This window comes from Bos indicus x Bos taurus, chromosome 20 (assembly GCF_003369695.1).
Source record: "Bos indicus x Bos taurus breed Angus x Brahman F1 hybrid chromosome 20, Bos_hybrid_MaternalHap_v2.0, whole genome shotgun sequence".
Classification (NCBI taxonomy): domain Eukaryota; kingdom Metazoa; phylum Chordata; class Mammalia; order Artiodactyla; family Bovidae; genus Bos; species Bos indicus x Bos taurus.
The window spans coordinates 53393679-53418701 of NC_040095.1; the positions used below are offsets into that span (position 1 = coordinate 53393679).

Sequence of the window (25023 nt, forward strand, 5' to 3'; positions counted from 1 at the left end):
ATATTTCATTTATTTCTTCTCTCATCTGAATATTTTCTTCCTTGTACTAACTTTGGGCTTTATTTTTCTTCTTTTTATAGTTCCTATAGTGTAAGGTTATGTTGTTTATTTGAGAATTTTCTTGTTTCCTGACATAGATCTTTATTGATACAAACTTCCCTCTTTGACCTGCTTTTGCTGGGCCTGCTAGACTTTAGAACATTATTTTTCCAATTTGCCTGGCTGTTTGTGAGACCCAGTCATGACTTCTGTAGGCATGCTGTTGGGCAGTACTGACCCCAAGCTTGGCTGACTGAGAGGCGCATTGCCACTCTCATCACCACTGCCACGAGGGTGGTGATGCATGGGACTGGCCCCACCATGACTGGCTGCGAGGCCTCACAGCGATTGCTGATGTCCTAGGCTAGGCCCCACAGTGTGAGCTGTGTTGGAAAGTATTTGGCAGAGCTGGAGACACACACTTGATAGGGTAGAGTGAGAAGTACTTTGGAGGGGTGATGGTGCAGGGTCCATGATATTAACTAGTTTAGTGGAGAGTGACAGAAAGGGTGCCCACCAATGCTGGGCCAGCTAGATGAAAGGAGAGTTAAAAAAAAAAAATGATGCCCTCCAGTATTTGTGTCCCTAGAGAAAGTTCCACCTCCTCCATACCTTCTCAGTACCTGTCCTAAAATTAGTCAATGAATCTCCTCCTTACATGACCCAGGAACATTTTAAGCTGCTGCCTCTGCACTAGGACTTGGGGTGAGTTTGTATGTAGGCTTTTCAGTAGTGATGTCTCAGTTTCCTCTGGCTCTCCTAGACGTAAGCCCCACTGGTTTTCAAACCCAGACATTATGAAAGCCTATCTTCTCCATGAACATCTCCCAGACTGGGGAGCATACTGTGGGGCTCATGCCTCAGGAAAGTTTATGAAGTCATGATATTCCTTTCACTTGTGGACTGCCGCACTGGGGTATAGATTTGACTAGATTGCATCTCTATTCCTCCTATGGTCTCCATATGGACTTTTCTTAAGTCCTTAATTGTAGAAAATCTGTTCTGCTAGTCTTCAGTGAAAGTGGAAGTCACTCAGTCCTGTCCAACTCTTTGCAACCCCATGGACTATACAGTCCATGGAATTCTCCAGGCCAGAATATTGGAATGGGTAGCCTTTCCCTTCTCCAGGGGATCTTCCCAACCCAGGGATTGAACTGCTCTCCCCTGCTTGGAAGGCAGATTCTTTACCACTGAGCCACCTGGGAAGACAGTTGTTCTATATGAAACTGTAATTTTAGTTTGTCTGTCAGAGAAGGTGAGCTCAGAATTTTTATCCTCTGCTATCTTGATCTGGACTCTGGTAGAAATCTGCTATTAAATTTTAGCAAACTGATCCTAATCTGACTTTGCTATTGAGCTTCTTCATGGAAGAAAATTAGTACTGAATTTTTGGTAGTGCACTGAACAATAGTTGGCAAAGGAACCATTTAAGCTATGATTCCATTTACCTGAGGCCATCACAATGGAATGTTTCCCCATTCTCACTGATGTGTTCATTAGTGTATGTCTGACTAAATGGTCTCATTAAATCTTTCACTGCTGTTTCACATAGCACCATGGAACACTGCAAAATTTATGCTCCTTCTATAGAAGTTTATCACAGCATGAAATGCATACATGACAAGGGAAAGGCAAACACAAATATAAGAATATATACTTTTTGTTTTACCCAATTGTTTGTGGTCAGTTGTTATCAGAAACAAAAAGAAACTCAACTAGAAGAATCTAAATGCACATCAGTAAATGATATGGAATATAATATGACTATGAAAATTGTATTTACCTAGCTGGCATGGAAATGTCCATGACATGTTCTGTTATTACAGAAAAAGTTGTATAGAGTTCTGTTTAATATGTACACAAATACAAGATAGACCTTTGAATGAGTGGAGACAGTTATGAAAAGACATGTAAGACATTTCTAACATTGCTTTTCTTAAGGGGAGTGGTTAAAGGAGTTGTATTTTTCTTACTAAGATCATATTTGACTTCTTGAAGACATTCTGTAAGATAAATGCAATTAATAAAAGAGATTGAGCAGGAATTTTCTGTATTGTCCTTTGAGTAAAGAGGTGTAACAGCACCTGTTTGGGAACTGCTTTGCTGCTTTGTACATAAATTGACACTCTGGCTCATAGTCTGTGTGAATAAAGCAGCTAGTGAGATAGCAATTGACAGAGTCAAAGAAAAGTTGTTGATTCCAAGCAGCGTTTCATAAGTCTCTGCCACCAGGTCTAATTTTCAGTCTTCCTATATATACATGTTTCTTATGCAAGAGACAAAAGAGATGCAGTTTCAGTCCCTGGGTTGGGAAGATCCCATGGAGGAGGGCATGGCAACCCACTCTAGCCTGGAGAATTCCTATGGATAGAGGAGCCTGGGGGCTAGAGTCCATAGGGTTGCAAAGAGTCAGGCATAACTGAAGCAACTTAGAACTCATTAAGGAGGATTTTAATTTTATATCTGTATTGTTATTTTTTATTTTTTGTTACTGTAAAATATATACACTGGGCTATTATAATGTTTAAAATTAATTTTTCAGCTAACTGGTTGGAGTCATTTCCTCAATAATTGAAATCAATGTCAACTTTAAATATGTACCTTACATAATATATAGTAATAGCATATATATTGTCTTTTATTAAATTCTTCTGAAACATTATTACCAATTTTTGGTGAGCAAAGAAGGACAAAATAATTCTGTCTCTGGTATTCTAGTCTATAGTAGAATTTTGTTGTTTATTGATTTTGATTTTATTTTTTTCTTGTTTTTGTTGAATGGAAGTTTAGCTGAAATACAAGGTATTGTTCAGAATAACGCTGAATTTGTTAACAACTTTTATTTTTTAAATGGAATTCTTTTCCTGAGTGGAAATTAAAGCAACTTATAGATACAAATTTATTTTTTGATGAGAAGTTGATGTAAAATCAGCAAATGAAATGGACTTAATTATCATATATGCTAAACTAGGGAATTAAGTATTAAAGTGTTCTGTGCTATTTAAATAGATAAATAGACAAACTATATATACATATCTATTTTCCTCCAGGTTAAAAAGCATTCTATCCTAAAGTCTATTTTGCATACAGAAGGCAGCTTTCTAGGCTTCCCAGGTGGCACAATGGTAAGGAATCCACCTGCCAGTGCAGGAGACACAAGAGACTCAGATTCGATCCCTGGGTCGGGAAGATTCTCTGGAGAAGGAAATGGCAACCTGCTTCAGTATTCTTACCTGGAAAATTCTATGGATAGAGGAACCTGGAAGGATACAGTCCATGGGGTCAGAAAGAGTTGGACATGACTGAGAAAACACACACAGGCAGCTCTCCAAAGGATGTATTTGTCAGATTCCAATATGTTAAGTAATTTCTAGTTATTGAATGTAAACACACACACACACACACACACACACACACACACCCCTACCTACCTAGATTCCTATTTGAAAGTAGTAACTATAGAAGAATCAAATACAGAACCTAATCATAATATTTGGTATCATCATTATTAGAAAAGAAATAAAGGGTAGTTGGGGAGAAACCTGTTAATACCTTCTGTCTGCATTAGAGTTTAATCAGGAAAAATCAGATCCTCTGTCATTTAGCTCAATAAAAGAGACTGGATTGGTGGAACAAGTTAAGAAAATGGTAAGAGAAGCAAAAACCAAATAGTGGACTGTGAGACAACCACTGAAGGAGTCAGGCATCAGTAAGGCTGGGAGGGTGATGTTCCCTGGCCCCAGCAGCTGTGCTTTAATGCACAAACGTGGGAAACACTAATTACTGATGGATGTTAGGTTTCTGCAGAGCAGAACAGGGTTGGAAAGTAATGTGAGCACAGCATGCAGATGCGTTCAGAAGATACATAAAGCTGGTGGGGTTACAGGAGTCTAGTCACTTTTTACTGCAACCATTTACTCTGTACAGAAATCAAGAAAATTGTGAGCATTCTGTAAGGCTACAGAAGATGACACTATTGTTGGTACCTGGAGGTTGCTTCTTCCTAAGTATTTTACACAGACCTTTACCTGACAATATATATTTACTGACTTGGACTTTGGCTATAGTTTAGGTGGGAGTGAGGGTAAGGTATAATGCCGCCTCTCTTAGTAGATGAATCTGGACAGCCATTACATTTCACAAAGCAAACAGACAAGAAAAAGGTAGCAGATGTTATAACTATTATCAACTAGATATTGTATTATCAACTAGTTTTTGTAACTATATCCACCTATTACTGGATGGGGCAATGGAGTATGGAAAAGAATATCACATAGGAAAACAGTAAGACCAGCTTGAATTCTGCCTTCTCAAATTGTCAACTATATTATCTTTATGAACCTCAACGATCCCATCTGTAAAATGGCATTGAATGTAATTTTCTCAATAGATGCATCTTATTATTATATTAAATGACATATAGCAGAGAGATCCCATATCCTTGGCACTATGTACATATTACTTCCTTATTTTTTTCATTTATGGTATATGATTAAAAGTTTACTTGAGTAATATCAAATCTCACATTCAGTTTAGTTTTCAGTTCAGTCACTCAGTCATGTCCAACTCTTTGAGACCCCATGAATCGCAGCACGCCAGGCCTCCCGGTCCATCACCAACTCCTGGAGTTTACTCAAACTCATGTCCATCGAGTCGGTGATGCCATCCAGCCATCTCATCCTCTGCTGTCCCCTTCTCCTCCTGCCCCCAGTCCCTCCCAGCATCAGAGTCTTTTCCAATGAGTCAACTCTTCGCATGAGGTGGCAAAATTATTGGAGTTTCAGCATTAGCATCAGTCCTTCCAAAGAACACCCAGGACTGATCTCTTTTGGCACAGACTGGTTGGACCTCCTTGCAATCCAAGGGACTCTCAAGACTCTTCTCCAACAGCACAGTTCAAAAGCATCAATTCTTCGGCTCTCAGCTTTCTTCACAGTCCAACTCTCACATCTATACATGACCACTGGAAAGACCATAGCCTTGACTAGACGGACCTTTGTTGGCAAAGTAATGTCTCTGCTTTTGAATATGCTATCTAGGTTCGTCATAACTTTCCTTCCAAGGAGTGTCTTTTAATTTCATGGCTTCAGTCACCATCTGCAGTGATTTTGGAGTCCAAAACAATAAAGTCTGATACTGTTTCCACTGTTTCCCCATCTATTTCCCATGAAGTGATGGGACCGGATGCCATGATCTTCATTTTCTGAATGGTGAGCTTTAAGCCAACTTTTTCACTCTCCACTTTCACTTTCATCAAGAGGCTTTTGAGTTCCTCTTCACTTTCTGCCATAAGGGTGGTGTCATCTGCATATCTGAGTTTATTGATCTTTCTCCCGGCAATCTTGATTCCAGCTTGTGCTTCTTCCAGCCCAGCGTTTCTCATGATGTACTCTGCATAGAAGTTAAATAAGCAAGGTGACAATACACAGCCTTGAACTACTCCTTTTCGTATTTGGAACCAGTCTGTTGTTCCATGTCCATCTCTAACTGTTGCTTCCTTACCTGCATACAGATTTCTCAAGAGGCAGGTCAGGTGGTCTCGTATTCCCATCTCTTGAAGAATTTTCCACAGTTTATTGTGATCTATACATTCAAAGGCTTTGGCATATCAATAAAGCAGAAATAGATGTTTTTCTGGAACTCTCTTGCTTTTTCCATGATCCAGTTGATGTTGGCAATTTGATCTCTGATTCCTCTGCCTTTTCTGAAACCAGCTTGGACATCTGGAAGTTCACAGTTCACGTATTCCTGAATCTCCCATTAGGTAGTTCCATACAAAAGATCTAACCAAATCTACCTGAATCTCTACTTGAAGTACAGGGGACTTCCCTGGCAGTCCAGTGGTTAACACTTCACCTTCCAATGCAGAGGGTGCAGTTTCAGTCCTTGGCCAGGGAGTTAAGGTCCTACCTGTCCCCTGGCCAAATAGCCAAATCATAAAACAGAAATATTATAGCACATTCAACAAAAACTTAAAAAAGTTCAGCCATGTCATTATAAAAATCTTAAAAATAAGAGACTATATAAAAACTAGCAATAGCCATGACTGAAAACATATAATTATAATAGTGAATTTTGCTTTGTTACCCAGATGTTTCATAAGTGTGCTCACAGAGGATTTTTTTTAATCCAATGACTCTTGGGTGACTACTCGAAGCTTTATAAAATTACAATATGGCTGGAATACTATGTTATTTCTCTGTTGGTGAAATTACAGTCCTCCTGTGTAGAATGAAATTTAAGTTGTATCTTGATGATTATTACTTTTTCACAGTCCCTGGAAAAAAAATCTTCTGAGAATTAAGCCTTAAGAGATTCCTTCAGAGAGCTACTCTCAGCCTTCATAAATCTCCAGCTTATTTTTACTCAAAGTTCTTGCTCAATGTTAATTCACTTGAGATTTTAACAGAGCTGTGAGCTCTGACAAGTCATGCATAACGATTTGCAATCTCAGAGAATATTTGCTTGGTATTAAAATGCCTTATTAAATATTTCAAATTGGTCTTTAGAGGTTTTGGGGAAAGTCCACTCTGTTTTTCATTGATTTGTAATGTTTCAAAGTGTGTGCTATTTGTAAAACAGCAGTACAAGAGGAAACCACATGAAAAGAATGACACAGGGCAGTCCCCAAAGAAAACAAGACTTGAATTTTATTGTAGAAAAGAGATCTTGAAAGCTTTTTTATGTACTTGAATCTTTTCAGCTTTGTTTCAAAAATCAACTAAGAAGCTATAATCCCTAGCATGGGATTACCTAAATGTGCACGGTAGGAAATATTTAATGTGAAAATAAAATAAATAGTACACTAAATAGCTGATGAAACTTTAAAATGCAATGTTTCTGTGGTTATTGTTTTTAATGAAAACAGTTATAAAAATGAAAGACACTTATGTAGCACTGTTTAAAGTTTTCTTTGATTGGAAGCCAGTGGTTTAGGGAAGGGACTGTGAGTTTAACATCTATTGACCAAGCCCATATAATAATTTCCAGAGAAAATTAGATACTTATTTTAATATTCTAGTAGAATAATGGGCTTATAGGCATCACTTCCTGTATTTTTCTGTGGAGATCTAGCACTGTAGAGAATAATAATCCTTTTCTATTATGTATACAGTTAGGGCCGATAGCAGGAACAAAGGAATTGAATGGTCCAACGTGGAATACTTTTCTAAGACATAGATATAACATATGGATTTTTTTTTCATTTAAACTTTTCAACCAGGAATAAAAAGTCTTCATTAAAATAACCAATATAGCTAATTAATTTACTTAGAAAGGCCAATGGTTGGATCACTAGTAATGCCTAATATTTCAAAAAATCAAATAACATTCACTTCTACCTAATTCTATTTGTGAAATTAACTTTTGATTTGATCTCATTTATGATGTATCTGGCATCAAAGAGGATATTACCATTTTTTCTTGGCTTTTAACTTCAGACTCTTATCCAGAGTCAAAGAACAACTGCAAATTCTGACAATAAATGTCATTTCCTCCTGCTGCAGCTATAACACAATGTATCAGTTTGCTAGGACTTCTAAACCAAAGGACCACAAACTTAAAAAATAAGCCTTTACTGTTATCACTGTTCCTGAAGTTAGATGTCTACAGTCTAGGTATTATTAGCAGGGCCATATTCCCTCTTAAAGAACTGGGGGAGGGTCTTTTCAAGCCCCACCTCCAGCTTCTAGTGCTTTGCTGGCAATCTGTCATGTGGAAATATCATCTCGATCTCTGCCTTCATCTTCACATAATGTACTTCTCGTGTGTGTGTGTGTGTGTGTGTGTATCCATCTTTTCCAAGTGTCTTATTTTTATAAGGACAGCAGTCATACTAGATTAGTAGCCCAAACTATTGCAGTATGACTTTATCTTAATTACATCTATATTGACCCTATTTCACCTATTAAGTGGCACAATGGTAAAGAATCTGCCTGTCGATACAGGAGGTAAGACAGATGCAGGTTGGATCTCTGGATCAGGAAGATGTCCCAGAGTAGGAAATGGCAATCTATTCCACTATTCTTGCCTGGAGAATCCTATGGACAGAGGAGCCTGGTGAGTTACAAAGTCCATGGGGTCGAAAGAGTCAGACATGACTGAGCATTCATGCAGGCCAGAGACAGATGGAGAGAGATTGGGTAAAGTGAACCATGATAAATAAACTGCTGCGTGATAAGCAAACTCCTTACCCAGGTGAACAATCTATTGTGAAAAAAGAGAGCTGATGACTAAGATGAAAAATTGTCTCAGTTCATTTTCTGAAATTTTATGAAGGAAATAGGGGAAATATTTATGAGGTTCAGTTTTATATGGTTCCCAGGTGGTGCTAGTGGTAAAGAATCTACCTGCCAACTCAGGAGAGGCAACAGACATGGATTTGATTCCTGGGTTGGAAGATTCCCCTGGAGTAGTAAATGGTACCCCATCCAGTATTCTTGCCTGGAAAATTCCATGGACAGAGGAGCCTGGCTGGCTATAGTCTATAGTCTTTAGTGTCTCAAAGAGTCAGTCACGATGGAGCATCACCACTGTCACCGTTTAAGCAACTAGAGTTTGAAAATGTAACATATGAACTTAGAGGGAAAATCATTCAACTCATAACACACACACTAAAGCAGTCTATGTTTTTATTCTTTATATATTAAAAAAAAAAAAAACCTTCCAAAAGTAACAATAGTTCTTAAAATGTTCCCATCAAACTTCCAAATAAATGAGAAAATAAACTAAGTATATGTTTTCCTTTTGGTCTAAAAGCTCTTGGTAGGGAATCTTTGAACAACTGAGTAAACTCAGGATTTATTTTTCACCCCTGCTATTTAACTCTACTCTTGATGTGTTCAGGGCAGGCTGACTTTTGGGTGAGCTGTGCTGTAGATATGCCTATGTTCCCTCAACCAGCCATCTGTTTACTCAAAGCAGCAGGCTGCTACCTTCAGATGCCCCCAAAGAACAGTGATAGAGGACAGTTACTGTCCTTTGCTTCATGCACAACTAGGATGGCCCGAAACCCATGAGCCCAACTCTTCCAAGGTGTCTGTAGTTGATAATTGCAGTGTTTTTAGAACTAGGGTAGAGAGTTAGTATATTTTCTTTCTTTCCCCTGGATCTCTTTTCTGCTCTGCCCACTTCTTTTTTTGGTACTTTCAACCATCGCTTAGTCAACACCACTAGGCTACTTTGACTTCTTTTATTTCTCCTTTTCTCATTGTTCTCTCACCTGTCACTCCATTCATGTGTCTCAGCTTTCACCTAACAAGCCTGAGCTTTTAAAGACAGCTCAAGCTGAGCAGAACACTCTTTTTCTTTCCTGTGGTGGTCCAGCCTATCACAGTAAATGAGGTATAATCTTGAAAAATTTGCCTTAACCAGTTTTTCCAATGGAATGGTTCCTTTGGGGATGCTTTTAAGACATTAACATTATTTAGACCTAAATCAGTATTGTAAGGCCACAGCAAATTTTAAAACCTGAGAATTTTGTAAGTGTGGTTTCTTAAAAGATAGCCATTATTTTACAGCTTTCTATCTATACATCTTTTTTTTTTTTCTGACTCCTAGTATTAAATAATTCCTATATGCCCAGTATGATCACCATTTTTCCTATAAGATCAAAGATTTGGCTGGTATAATTTTGCAATATTTTGGACACAGGATAGGCTTTTTACCTTTTTAGTCTGACCCAGGTACCTACTATAGATTTTAATTTTTGCAATTTAAGGAGTTACTAAATGAAAATACCTCCCTCCTATACCAATGTTTTGGACAAATGCCTACCTACTGGTTTTCTCTGACCAATTTGGAGAGATGAATATAGGTATTGAGCAGGTATTGAAACTCATAGCAAAAGTCTTTAATATTGCACAGTAGTAATTATTATACTTAATGATGGAAGAGATCATCTACATGTGACTAGCTCTGGAAAGTTTATCAAGCCAGATACTGTAGTGCTATAGTAAAAAATAAATAAATATATATATATATATGTGTGTGTGTGTGTGTGTGTGTATATATAGTACACATCCAAATCCAAATAGGGCTCTAAGAATGGAATAGCAGTAAAGCAAGAAGATATATTTTTTAACCTTTAAAATTTGGTATCAGCATAGATTCACATGCTGTCATGAGAAATAATATAGATTTCTTATCCTTACCCACTTTACCCAATGCTAGCATCCTGCAAAACTATAAAGCAATATCATAATCAGGTTATTGAAATGATTTACCAATCTTACTTACATGTCCCTAGTTTTACCTGTGGTGTATGCATGTATTTAGTTCTTGTGTATCCATAATCAAAATACTGAACAGTAACAGCTTTATCTGGATCCTCATGTTGCCCTTTTATAACCAAATCCATACCTTTCTCCCCTAGATTCTAGCAACTACTAATCTGTCATCCATTTCAAAAATTGCATCACTTAAAGAATGTTAAATACATGGACTCATACAGTATATAGTCTTTGGGGGTTGTCTTTTTCCACCCTCTAGGCATGATTTCCTGAAGATTTATCCAAGGTGATGTTTATGTTAAGATTCTTTTCATTTTTATTGCTGAGTAGTATTCCTCAATAATATTGTACCATAGTTTGTTTAGTCATTTTCCCATTGAAGGGTATTTGAGCTGTTTCTAGTCTGGTGCTACTAGAAATAATATCTCTGAATATTTGTAAAACAGATTTTTATGTGAACATACATGAATATTTGTAAAACAGGGTTTTATGTGAACATACATTTTCATGACTTAAGCATAAATGCCCAAGAGTACAATTTGCTGCTGCTACATGGTACATGTATGTTTATTTAAGAATTTGCTAAATTTACATTTCCACCAGCTGTGTGTGAGTGGCCTAAGTTCTCACCAGAATTTGGTGTCACTATTATTATGTTTTATTATCCACAATTAAGAGTTTCTTTTAGGTATATAACAGTCCTTTTCTTCTGAGTGTGCATAATTACTAGTTATATTTTTACTTAGCATCTCAATGTAAAAATTCTATTTAGAGGCCAAAATCATGGCATTTTACTAAAAGTCTACATATACAGTTATCCCTCAGTATCTGAAGCACCGCCATGGATACCCGTAGATGCTCAGGTCCTTTAGTTGGCCCTCAATATCCATATCCATGGTCCTATATCTGGAAATTCAACCACTGCAGATCAGAAGATAGAACGTGATCAGCATTTGGTTACATTCATGGATGTGGAACCAAATATTGTTGTTCGGTCTCTCAGTCATGTCCCACTCTTTGAAACTCCATGGACTGAAGCACTCCAGGCCTCCCTGTCCTTCACTGTCTCCTGGAATTTGCTCAGACTCATGTCCATTGAGTCAGTGATGCCATCCAACCATCTCATCCTCTCACCCCCTTCTTCTCCTGTTAGGGTTAGTCATATATATGAGTAGTCATATATTTGGAGGGCCAACTGTACATATATGATCTGCTAATAAGGATTGTGAGATGAACTTGGCATTCTGTATTAACTAGATCTATATTTTCAGAGGATCTATTTCTAGGATCTTTTGAAGCTACAGAACTAGTTTTGCTTAAAGTCGTGTCTGAACTTCAACACAAAAGTAAAACTTTGTAGTTAAGCAGATGTTAGATTCTTTTTTTTTTTCCCCAGGTTTTATTTTATTTTTTTTAAATTTTATTTTTAAACTTTACATAATTGTATTAGTTTTGCCAAATATCAAAATGAATCTGCCACAGGTATACATGTGTTCCCCATGGACCTAAATCATTGACTGAATTATTAAAATTTAAAAATTGTCAGTAACCCCACATTGTTCAAGACTCAACTGTACACCCTCAAAATACTTTTGATTTTATTCCCCTCCCCTGCCAGTTAACACCAATTTGATTCTTGAGAATTGACCCAACCCACTAGGATTACATGAAGGTTAAAACAGACCCTTCATAATGGTATCATCACATGAAGAATCACATTAAAATAACTGAAACCCAATGCTCCATCTTGGGCTCTCATTTAGGATAATTGGTTGCACAGAAGAAACCGAGTACCATGTTTGAAGGATGATTTAAGAAATATAGGAAATTATTACTTTCCACAGATGTTTCAGCATAAACCTTTTATTTCTGGGTACAAATTAATCATGTGCTTAATCATTTGTTTTCCTGAATGCACAGGTACCTCTGTTCTACAGGTGACAGCCACTGATGCAGATGACCCTACCTATGGAAACAGTGCTCGAGTGGTTTACAGTATTCTCCAGGGACAGCCCTACTTCTCCGTAGACCCTAAAACAGGTTAGTACTTTTATGAATAATTGATGTACAGATGCATGCTACAAAAAAAGAAAGCAGTATCTTCATGTCTGTGTGCTCTTCTACATTAGACATTGTTATTTTAGAACTTTAAAAATTCCCTCAGTTTCTCCAGGACAGTGTGATTAAATAATTGAAGATAAATTAACTGTCCTCCTTAATACCTGATTATCCATCATTTATATCCATACCAGTAAAAACTTTTCATTTTTGAATCTTTCTGTGACATTTAGATAAATGCTGTTTAAAACAGAGATTACATAACACTTCAGTCTTAAAGTAGTGTGTTATGTAAATGAAATTAACTGAGAATAAAGCCAAAGACATATAAGCATTTGTTAAAAAATTATATGAATTCTGCTCTATTTCTTCTGTTTTTTTTTTTTTTTTTGTAGCCAAAATAGTCATATCATACTATATTATGTGATGCCAAAATAGTAATGAAGGATACTCAATAATTCAGTGTAGGGCTATGTTCTAGCAGCATAATCTATAAACCACAAAAACTCATGGTCTTATCAGTAAAGAGTTTGTGAATAGAAATTTGGCTAAAGATAAATATAAACCCATTTTTAAAAGTAGCCAAATGTTCAGTATGAAATGGTTCAAGTTTAATAATCAGCTTCAAGAATATACATAATCAGGATGGACCAGAGAGAGGTCTAAGATGCTCCAACAACTTCCTGGATCCTTTCTGGTAATGTGAGATCCATTCTGAATCTAGTTAACATGTGGGATCTTTAAGTAAAGGTCATCGCCAGATAACTAATGCAGGGGTAATATTTGATCATAAATATCTCCTTATCATCATACAGTTACATAGCATACAACACATTTTTCAGGGAACACTGCTCAATAAGTGCACATTACAGTTTATTAACCATTGTCTCAGACAGTGAGGTACATTAACTGAAGAGATGCTATGGACAAGCTTACTACAATGGTTAATGCCATTAGACTGCTAGGAGGATTGTCATTGTCACGTTTGCAGGAAGGCGCCTTCTTTCTTTCCCTGGTGTGCTCCAACACAAAGTACACTGGGCAGGAGGAGACCTCAGACACCCTGTCTTAACCCTTTAAATTCCCATAACTTAAGAAGAAAACAGTGAAGAAGGTATAAAGATACAGATATGTAAATGAAGAATTGCACATATATACCTGTGTATATACCCACATATTATATGCATTATAATTATAAAATAAATGAGATAAATAAAAATTGGGATATAATAAAAATAAATAATATAATGTGACCTAGAGTGAGCATGCAAGCTCTTATGTTAATAGTACCAAGGTACTACTAAATATTTAGAAGTAAATATGTTTATCAGCCTAGTAATCAAAATTCTGGGACAAAATTATATACATATATTTATTTTGTTCTGATAGGATACTTCAGAATTGATAGAAAATATTTTTTACTGAGATATATTTGAAGTGTAAACGCTGTGTAATTAAAAGGGTACAGCATGCTGACTTAATGCATGCCTGTATTGTAATATGATTGACATGTAGTGATAAACATTTTTAAGCCAACTCATTATTTGACAATAGTGTTTCTCATTTTGTGGTAATTTCCCAGTAACCATGATTGTTTTATATATAAAAGATGTGTATTTCTCACTTTAAATATGCATCATCCTGGAGGAAGGAATCAAGGAGACTATGTTCCAGTTACCTTGTCTGAGGCTTACACACACACAAACACACATGTATGCATGCATACATGTGCACACATACAGTTTATTCCATTAACTGTCCTTTTAGAGAGCCGAATGTTTATTTATATATACATGTTATATTTACTTAATAGAGTATTTCTAGACTATAGACATCTTATATGGATTTCAAAACTTACCACACACTTGAACTTCTTTAAAACCAAATAATAATTCTGTGTGCTTGTATACATCTGAATATCTGTCTGAATGTCTGCCTGTGTTGGTGTGAGTATATGCAGATATGTATATGGGTGTGTGTGTGTGTGTGGTGTGTGCATGTTTACTTTGGACAAAGAAAGCAGGCCAATGTGGATAAAAGCTGACCAGTGTTGAACTCTTCTGTTGCTTGTTTTTTAGTGAAGCAAATATATCAAACACAGAATTCAAATAAAAGTTGCATTTGTTTGTACATATTTATTATGGATTAATTAAGTCCTTCAGGAAACAAAAATGATTATCTGAGATATAAATAGGCTGCTATTAAGGTTCTGCTCTATTGAAATGATCCTTGCTCTTATAATTTTTGCTCTTTTATTTAAAAAAAAATATTTATTGAATGAAATGTATGCCTCCATATTGATATGTTTTAATTTCAATATTGTATTGGCTGAAACATCAGGGAAGTCTATGCATATGTCTTCTGCTATCAAGATTGTTTAAATATGCAAATCTCTTGGACTGGTTGTCTTCACAAAGTGCTAAGAGGGATTATAAAACAAAATGCTCAGTGTTCTCTTCAAAGCTAAGATGTTTTTGGTAATTTAAGCTTAAGAGATCTATTATAATGCAATTAAACATCCTTAGAACTAATGAATTTGGTGGAAATTGTTCCTTAAATAACTGGAATAAAACACATACAAACATCCTTAAAAGTAAAGAATCAGTTGTTATAAATGAGATATTATATAAGAAAATTGGATGAGTAGTTACTTTAAAATGTACAGTTTAATAGTAATACTTTAATTCTATCCTCTCATTTAGCATGACTATAACATTTTCAGTTAGTCCATTCAAAGAAGAATAATTATAATGCAGCTGAACTTTTGTATTCAAATAGAGTTGTGAGTGCTTATGGTTAAGATCAGAACTTTGGATTGCCTTATTTCCATTGTGTTAAAAGGTATATTGGCTTCCCTGGTGACTCAGCTGCTAAGAAATCTGCCTGCAATGCAGGAGACCTGAGTTCGATCCCTGGGTTGGGAAGATTTCCTGGAGAAGGGAAAGGCTTACCTATACCGGTATTCTGGCCTGGAGAATTCCTTGGGCTATGTAGTCCATGGGGTTACAAAGAGTTGGACACGACTGAGCAACTTTCCCTTCATCTTATACTATGACATTTCTAGTTAGTCCTTTCAACGAAGACTAATTATAATGCAGCTGAACTTTTGTATTCAAATAGAGCTGTGAGTGCTTATGGTTAAGATTCGTGGCTCTTGAATTAGTATACTATAGATAATTTGTTTAATAAGGTATGCATTGTTTTCTACTGAATCTCGTTAATCAACATGATGAAACATAAATCCTGTGAATAATTTATTGCTTCAAATAAGTTTTGTTTTTGTTATTTCATATTGCTTGCTTAATATGGAACAACAACAGGAGAATACTTCTTAATGATTGATTTAATATTAACTACTGTTTGAAAGATCAGAAAACTGAAAAATTAACAAAAATGACAATGAATTGTAAAAAACATATAATATTTCTAGCCACATATATGTAGAAATTGTGTTAATGTAGGCTTTATGAAGATGTTGTTGTTTTTTCATTGCTAAGTCAAGTCTGACTCTTTGCCACCCCATGGACTGTTAGGCTCCTGTTAGGCTCCCTGCTAGGCTCCTCTGTCCATGAGATTTCCCAGGCAACAATGCTGGAGTGGGTAGCCATTTCCTTCTCCAAGGTATCTTCCCAATCCAGATATTGAACCCATGTCTCCTGCATTCCAGGAGGATTCTTTATTGACGAGCTACCAGAGAAGCCCCATTTATGAGGGTGGTGGTGGTGGTATAGTCATTAAGTCATGTCAGACTCTTGCAACCCCGTGGAATATGGCTTGCCAGGCTCCTTTGTCTATGGGATTCTCCAGGCAAGAATACTAGAGTAGGTTGCCATTTCCTTCTCCAGGGGATCTTCCCAACCCAGGAACCGAACCCAGGTCTCCTGCATTGCAGGCAGATTCTTTACTGACTGAACTACAAGGGAAGCATTCTACTTAAACATTTTCATTTAATTCAGCAAAGAAAACTTTTAGAGTTATTATATGAAGAACTGTTTTAATGCTTATGAAAACTCCTAACCCTAAACTGAGTATTATGAAGAAGGCAGCTGAGTAAGAAAGCCATATTAAGTGCTCAGAGAACTAAAGTAAAGAGAAATTTTGGCTAATGCTTGTTTATTCAGTTCAGTTCAGTTCAGTCGCTCAGCTGTATCCAACTTTTTGCAGCCCCATGGACTGTGGCACGCCAGGCCTCCCTGTCCATCACCAACTCCCGAAGTTTGCTGAAATTCACGTCCATTGAGTCAGTGATGCCATCCAACCATCTCGTTCTCTGTTGTCTCCTTCTCCTTCTGCCTTCAATTGTTCCCAGAAACAGCTTCTTTTCAAATGAGTCAGTTGTTCACATCAGGTTCCCAGAGTATTGGAGTTTCAGCTTCAGCATCAGTCCTTCCAATGAATATTCAGAACTGATTTCTTTTAGGATGGACTGTTTGCATCTCCTTGCAGTCCAAGGGACTCTCAAGAGTCTTCTCCAACACCACAGTTCAAAGGCATCAATTCTTCAGTGCTCAACATTCTTTATAGTCCAACTCTCACATCCACACATGACTACTGGAAAAACCATAGCTTTGACTAGATGGAGCTTTGTTGGCAAAGTAATGTCTCTGCCTTTTAATATGCAGTCTAGATTGGTTATAACTTTTCTTCCAGGCTGCAGTTACCATCTGCAGTAATTTTGGAGCGCCCCCAAAAAATAAAGTCTGTCACTGTTTCCACCATTTCCCAGTCTACTTGGCATGAAGTGATGCGACCAGATGCCGTGATCTTAGTTTTCTGAATGTTGAGCTTTAAGCCAACTTTTTCACTCTCCTCTTTCATTTTCATCAAGAGGCTCTTTAGCACTTCTTCACGTTCTGCCCTAAGGGTTGTGTTATCTGCATATCTGAAATTATTAATATTTCTCCCAGCATTCTTGATTCCAGCTTGTGCTTCATCTAGCCTAGTGTTTCTCATGATGTACTCTGCATATAAGTTAAATAAGCAGGGTGACAATACAGAGCCTTGACGTACTCCTTTTCCTATTTGGAACCAGACTGTTGTTCCATGTTCGGTTCTAACTGTTGCTTCCTGACCTGTATACAGATTTCTCAGGAGGCAGGTCAGGTGGTCTAGTATTCCCATCTCTTTAAGAATTTTAACAGTTTTTTGCGATCCACACAAAGACTTCAGCATAGTCAATAAAGCAGAAATAGATGGTTTTCTGGAACTCTCTTGCTTTTACGATGATCCAATGGATGTTGGCAATTTGACCTCTGGTTCCTCTGCCTTTTCTAATTCCAGCCTGAATATCTGGAAGTTCACAGTTCACATACTGTTGAAGCCTGGCTTGAGCATTACTTTACTAGTGCGTGAGATGAATGCCATCATGTGGTCATTTGAACATTCTTTGGCATTGTCTTTCTTTGGGATTGGAATGAAAACTGCCCTTTTTCAGTCCTGTGGCCACTGCTGAGTTTTCCAAATTTGTTGGCATATTGAGTGCAGCACTTTCACAGCCTCATCTTTTAGGATTTGAAAAAGCTCAACTTGAATTCCATCACCTTCACTAGCTTTGTTCGTAGTGATGCCTCCTAAGGCCCACTTGACTTCACATTCCAGGATGTCTGGCTCTAGGTGAGTGATCACACCATCGTGATTATCTGAGTCATGAAGATTTTTTTTTTTTTTTTTGTATAGTTCTTCTGTGTATTCTTGCCACCTCTTAATATCTTCTGCTTCTGTTAGGTCCATACCTTTTCTGTCGTTTATTGTGCCCATCTTTGCATGAAATGTTCCCTTGGTATCTCTCATTTTCTTTATAGCTATCTAGACTTTCCAATTCTATTGTTTTCCTCTGTTTCTTTGCATTGATCACTGAGGAAGTCTTTATCACTCCTTGCTATTCTTTAGAACTCTGCATTCATATGGGTATATCTTTCCTTTTCTCATTTGCCTTTCATTTCTCTTCTATTCACATCTATTTGCAAGACCTCCTCAGACAACTGTTTTGCCTTTTTGCATTTCTTTTCCTTGGAGATGATCTTGATCTCTGCCTCTTTTACAGTGTCAGGAACCTCCTTCCACAGTTTTTCATGCACTCTATCATATCTAATCCCTTGAATCTATTTTTTGCTTCCACTGTATAATTGTAAGAGATTTGATTTAGGTCATACCTGAATGGTCCAGTGGTTTTGCCGACTTTTTTCAATTTAAGTCTGAATTTGGCAATAAGGAGTTCATGGTCTATGCCACAGTCAGCTCCTGGTCTGTGACTATGACTTGTTTAATGACACAACTCAAATATCATTCCTATTCAAATTAATATAGTGCCAACTACATTAAAAATAAATCAATATGTTCAAAGATTCTTCACATCTTTACAAAGTATCAAATTTATGTCAGATGGTTGTAGTGGAAGCTTAATAATTGAGTTACTACAAAAGATTAGTTCCCTTGACTTAGGTCAAAGACAAAACCAAGAATCTATCATGTCTCTTTCCAGGGTCTTAGAATGAAGGATTCACAAAGGGCAGGTATGAGGTTTTTAATTGAGAATGCACATCTCTAAATAATCGTAGTATTAGTAGCCACTTGATTTTTTCTACTAGCTGTTTCATTGTCAATAACTTATGAATTATTTCTCGCTTTTTTAAAAGCTGGTTCATATATATTAAATTATGTCTGTGCCTGTTTACAGAGAAATGTGTTGAATCTTCCTTATGGTCAATTTAGGAAACATGAAAACCTGGATTAAAATATGATATCAGGAAAACAGGGATATGTAGTTTACAAAATCCAATTTAAGTTTTACCACAGTTGCTTACAGTGCTAGCAATGATGACTACCAGCTCTTCTGACTATTAACATGAACCATAAATCAGTGATTGTCAATGATGGAGTCTGCATAAATGGTACTTACAGTGGTTTTTCGCCACACAACTAAAATAAAGACTATTGGACATTTATGCATTATAGTATATAGATCAGCTATACTTTAAATTGTGAATAATTTTCATACAACATTTATGAATTTTTCTTGTTATAATGAATATTTAATTAGAAAATATAGTTACTTTAAATATTGCTGTTGATAAATGCTACTTCTAATTTTTTAGGTACATACAGTAGAAAGACTAGAAAGACTACCTTTTAGTTATATACATAGAGCATACTAGATTTTTTCAACACTTCTAGCTCATTTTTGTACTTGAACATTTCTGTGACATGATGTTAAAAAAGGACGGACATTGGGTTTCAAATCTCTTGTCAGTCAAACCTTTCTGAATTAATGACATCCATTCCACAGGGAACAAAGCAGTTGACATCAAGTAAAATGCACTACTACACCTAGTGATGGCTATTGGTTCTGAAGGCACACATAATATCATTATTTATTTTTAAAAGGCATTATTGTAAATTTAATAAAGTAAGAGGGACATCCTGGCTTTACAGTAGTTAAGACTCTGTGGTTCCAGTGCAGGGAATGCAGGTTCGATCCCTGGTCAGGTAACTGAGATCCCACATGCTGTGCAGTGTGCTAAAAAAAAAAGACATGAAAAAATAAAGATGAAAAAAAAAAAAAATAAAGATGTAACTGGCCTTCCTCTGAAAAAAAAAAAAAAGTTATCTTATAGTTTAGTTTATATAGAGAAGTAACACATATTTATTTGTTTTCCAAAATATCAAAGTTTATTCCCAAATTGCTTGGAAATACTTCCTGGTCAAATCCTAGGATGTACTTAGTGTCATAGTAAATTGATCAGTCTACATAAATTTTATGCTCCCATTTACTTGTATCTATGTACCGGTAATGATAATACCTGTTCCAGCTAGGAAAGTAATGCAATGCTCTCAGTTAATCCAGACACTGGAAAAGCATCATTACTCAGTAAAGTTCTCTCATTTTTCTCCCTTAAATATTGGGGAGAATTTCCAAAATTACTACAAAGCTCACTGTAATGAATTTGAGTCTTATCTGAAACAGGAAAAAAAATGATTTCATATGGAATATTTTTTACTCCAAATAACTATACAAAATTGTAAAAGTGTTCCACTAAAAGAGTGTTCTACTATTAAATTTTATGTCTTTAAATTTCTTTCCAAAATTTCAAGGAAAATTATTTATATGAATATTATTAATAGAAGAAATATACTTTTAGAAAATGTGGAATGGTAATTTAAAGCTAGCCATTTAGCTATGCAAAGAATTAGAGGAAAACAACAGAAGGGGAAAGACTTCTCAGAAGGGGAAAGAAATCTTTTCAAGAAAATTGGAAATATCCAAGGAAAGTTTCATCCAAAGATATGCACAGTAAAGGACAGAAATGGTAAAGACCTAATAGTAGCAGAAAGGCTCAAGATGAGATGGAAAGAGCACACAAAAGATGGAAAGAATAAGCACAAAAAAGATCTTAATGACCCGAATAATCAGGATTGTGTGGTTAGTTACCCAGAGCTAGACATTCTGAAGTGTGAAGTCAGGTGGGCCTTTAGGAAGAACTGCTGCCAAAAAAGCCTGTGGAGGTGATGGGATTCCAGCAGCGCCATTCAAATTCTTAAAAGATGATACTATCAAAGTGCTGCACTCAATATGACAGCAAATTTGGAAGACCCAGCAGTGGCCACAGGACTGGAAAAGGTCAATCTTCATCTCAATTCCCAAGAAGGGCATTATTAAAAATATTCAAACCATCAGACAGTTGCATTCATCTCCCGTGCTAGTAGGTTATGCTCAAAATCCTGTATGCTAGGTTTCAGCATTACGTGAACCAAGAACTTTCAGATGTTCAAGCTGGGTTTAGAAAAGGCGGAGGAATCAAAGATCAAATTGCCAACTTTTGGTGGATCACAGAGAAAACAAGGGAATTCAAAAAAAAAAAATCTACCTCTGTTTAATTAACTATGCTAAAGCCTTTGACTGTGTGTGGGTCATAACAAACTGTGGAAAACTCTTACAGAGATGGGAGTACCAGATTATCTTACCTGTCTTCCGAGAAACCAGTATGCCAGTCAAGAAGCAACAGTTAGAACCATGTATGGAACAACTAAGTGGTTCAGGATTGAGAAAGGACATGCCTGTTTATTGTCACCCTGTTTATTTAACTTATACACAGAGCACATAATGTGAAATACCAGGCTGGATGAGTTATAAGTTGGAATCAAAATTGCCAGGAAAAATATCAACAACCTCAGATATGCAGATGATACCACTCTAATGCCAGAAAGTAGAGAGAAACTAAAGAACCTCTTGATGAGGGTGAAGGAGGAGAGTGAAAAAGCCAACTTAAAACTAATTTTTTTTTTTTTTAAGTAAGATCATGGCATCTGGTCCCATTACTTCATGGCAAATAGAATGGGAAATGGTGTAAACAGTGACACATTTCCTCTTCTTGGGCCCTAAAATCACTGCAGATGGTGACTGCAGCCTTGAAATTAGAAAATGAGTGTTTCTTGGCAGGAAGGCTATGACAAACCTAGACAGTGTGTTAAAAACAAAGACATCACTCTACCAACAAAGGTCTGTATAGTCAAGGCCATGGTCTTGTCAGTAGTCATGCACGGTTGTGAGAGATGGACCATAAAGAAGGCAGAGTGCTGAAGAATTGATGCTTTCCAATTGTGGTGCTGGAGAAGACTCTTGAGATTCCTTTGGACAGCAAGAAGATCAAACCAGTCAATCTTAAAGGAAATCAACCCTGAATATTCATTAGAAGGACTGATGGTGAAGCTGAATCTCCAATACTCTGGCCACCTACTGTGAAGAGCTGACTCACTGAAAAAGATAATAATGCTGGGAAAGATGGAAGGCAGAAGGAGAAGGAGACGACAGAGGTTGAGATGGTTAGATGAAATCACTGATGCAATGGACAGGAACTTGGGCAACTCCAGGAGATTGTGAGGGATGGGGAAGCCTAGTGTGCTGCAGTCCATGAGGTCATGAAGAGTCGTTCATGACTGGGCGACCGAACAACAATTTAAAGAGGAATAAGTTAGACAAAGTAACTAGTCTTTTAACTTTAGATATGACTGTCCCAACACAGAATAGTGTCTCTAGATGAGGCAAAGTGTCACACGTTCTGTGAAATAATTATCACTAACACATAGGTCTTAACCAACAATAACTTTAATTCTCAAAAATGACCTTTTCTTAACTTCTTATATCAGAAATCAATCAGCTATTTAAAAAAAAGCACTTAGTGGAGGGCCTCAATAATTTTCCTAGGATGTAACTGAAAACAAGATTTATAACATTCTTCAGTCTGTATGATATAATTACATCAACAATTTTCATCCTATTCAGCCTCAATATTTAACTTCAAATTTATCTCATTTCACAAATTAACAAATAAAATGTTTGTAGGAAGGTATTATGTATGCTTGGACAAAAGAGGTAAAGCCTCTTAAATATTCTGTGTGCATGGACTAGGTTGCTTCAGTCTCATCTGCCTCTTTGTGACCCTATGGACTGTAGGCTGCCAGGCTTCTATGTATGTGGGATTCTCCAGGATAGAATATTGAAATAGGTTGCCATGCCCTCCTCCAGGGGCTCTTCCCTACTCAAGGATCCAACCGTATCACTTACTTCTCCTGCATTCACAGGCAGATTCTTTACCACTAGTGCCACATGGAAGCCCCATTTTTCATAATTCTATAAGAAACCTACTTGAATATGGTTTTTTCCCAATGAAATATTCTATATTTATTAATAACTAAGAAGTTGAAATATTTAAGTTATGCTTCACAATATCTACAGAACATAGACTATTCTGCAGTATAATATGTTTTATCAATTTTTTTTCCTTTGTAACATCCCTAAGTCAAATAATGATAATAAGCATGTACAAATTATTCTAGATATATTTTCAAATCATTTTGCTATGACTGAGTACATAATGCCCCAAAATATTATTTGGTAATCCCAATGCTAGATAATATGCTACTCTTAGAGAAAAATATAATATACTCATTCAAAACTGTGCCATATTATCAAATTACTGAAAGAAATATTGTCCTATTTGTCTTCTATAGGGAAGAATTCTAAATATTGCCTGAATTTCAGCAGACTCTATGGTATTTAACAAAACATGCAGGCCATTTATAAAGCATTTAGGAAAGAGTTAATGCACTATGGTAGACACAAGTGGTTGTCCACTCAATATTAATTTCTTATTTTGCTGATCCTATCAGAATCCTGATTTTCTCAGTATAGTGACATAACTCAGTTAAAAAGTTACATTTCCCAGCCTGCCTTCAGCTTCTGTGACCCAGTTCTAGTCAGTGAGACAAAAAGAAAAGACCACAAGGAGGTACTAGGAAGGTTTTGATATCTCTATACATGTGCCAGGGGTTCCTCTTTCAGCCTTTCCATCTTCTAGATTTAAGCACATAGCTAATCATTGGCAGTACAGTAGTTATTTTGTGATCATGCAACAAGTACACAAGGTGAAAATCACACGCAAAAGATTGCTGAGTAATAGGTTGGCAGGGTAGTCACTCTGGTTAGGTTATTTTTATGTATAGGCCCATACAATTCTGGTAGTTGATCATCATGAAATGTGCTTTGCAGGATGATAAATCAGCTTGACAGCACAATGCACTGCCCAGGGAGGTGTAGAGCAGGTTCCCCAAGAAGACTTTTATTCCTCTCAATCCAAAATCCATGATCCACAGAAAGCATATTGTTCTCTGTATATGAGTAGCCATTTTACAGTTTGAGAACCAGTGCTAAACTGGAAAAGGAAATTTGTCATGCTGACTTAATATCAAAAGTTATACTAATTGTTGATATTTATGAGATCAGAGAATGAAACCAAAGGTAGTTTTCTTTTATACTCCATTGGGAATGCATATTTGAAAAACAAAATTACTATCATCTTGAAGTTGCAAGATCTTCCTGTTAAAAAAAAAAAAAAAAACTGAACTATCAGTTCAGTTTAGTTCAGTTGCTCAGTCATGTCCGACATTTTGTGACCCCATAAACCGCAGCACACCAGGCCTCCCTGTCCATCACCAACTCCTGGAGTCCACCCAAACCCATATCCATTGATTCGGTGATGCCATCCAACCATCTCATCTTCTGTCATCCCCTTCTCCTCCTGCCCTCAGTCTTTCCCAGCATCAGGGTCTTTTCCAATAAGTCAGTTGTTTGCATCAGGTGGCCAAAGTATTGGAGTTTCAGCTTCAACATCAGTCCTACCAATGGACACCCAGGACTGATCTCCTTTAGGATGGACTGGTTGGATCTCCTTGCAGTCCAAGGGACTCTCAAGAGTCTTCTCCAAGATCACAGTTCAAAAGTATCAATTCTTCAGTGCTCAACTTTATAGTCCAATTCTCATGTCTATACATGACCACTGGAAAAACCATAGCCTTGACTAGATGGACCTTTGTTGACAAAGTAATGTCTCTGCTTTTTAATATGCTGTGTAAACTACACATATTTACACAAGATCAAATACGTAAATATGTGTACACATATGTACACAAACTACACTCCTTCCAAGGAGTAAGTGTCTTTTAATTTCATGGCTGCAAATCACCATTTGCAGTGATTTTGGAGCCAAGAAAAATACAGTCAGCCACTGTTTCCACTGTTTTCCCATCTATTTGCCATGAAGTGATGGGACCAGATGCCATGATCTTAGTTTTCTGAATGTTGAGCTTTAAGCCAACTTTTTTACTCTCCTCTTTCACTTTCATCAAGAGGCTCTTTAGTTCT

At 36.7% G+C, this 25023-nt stretch overlaps 1 protein-coding gene across 7 annotated transcripts in view; it reads left to right on the forward strand.

Moving 5' to 3' along the window:
• The window catches only part of CDH18 (cadherin 18), a 1278678-nt gene that overhangs the window by 995961 nt on the left and 257694 nt on the right, over positions 1-25023 (forward strand). For all 7 annotated transcript variants that reach the window (XM_027520189.1, XM_027520190.1, XM_027520194.1 and 4 more), the window contains one exon: positions 12189-12308. In XM_027520189.1, the coding sequence (XP_027375990.1) occupies positions 12189-12308 (120 nt within the window). The remainder of the gene's footprint in view (positions 1-12188; positions 12309-25023) is intronic.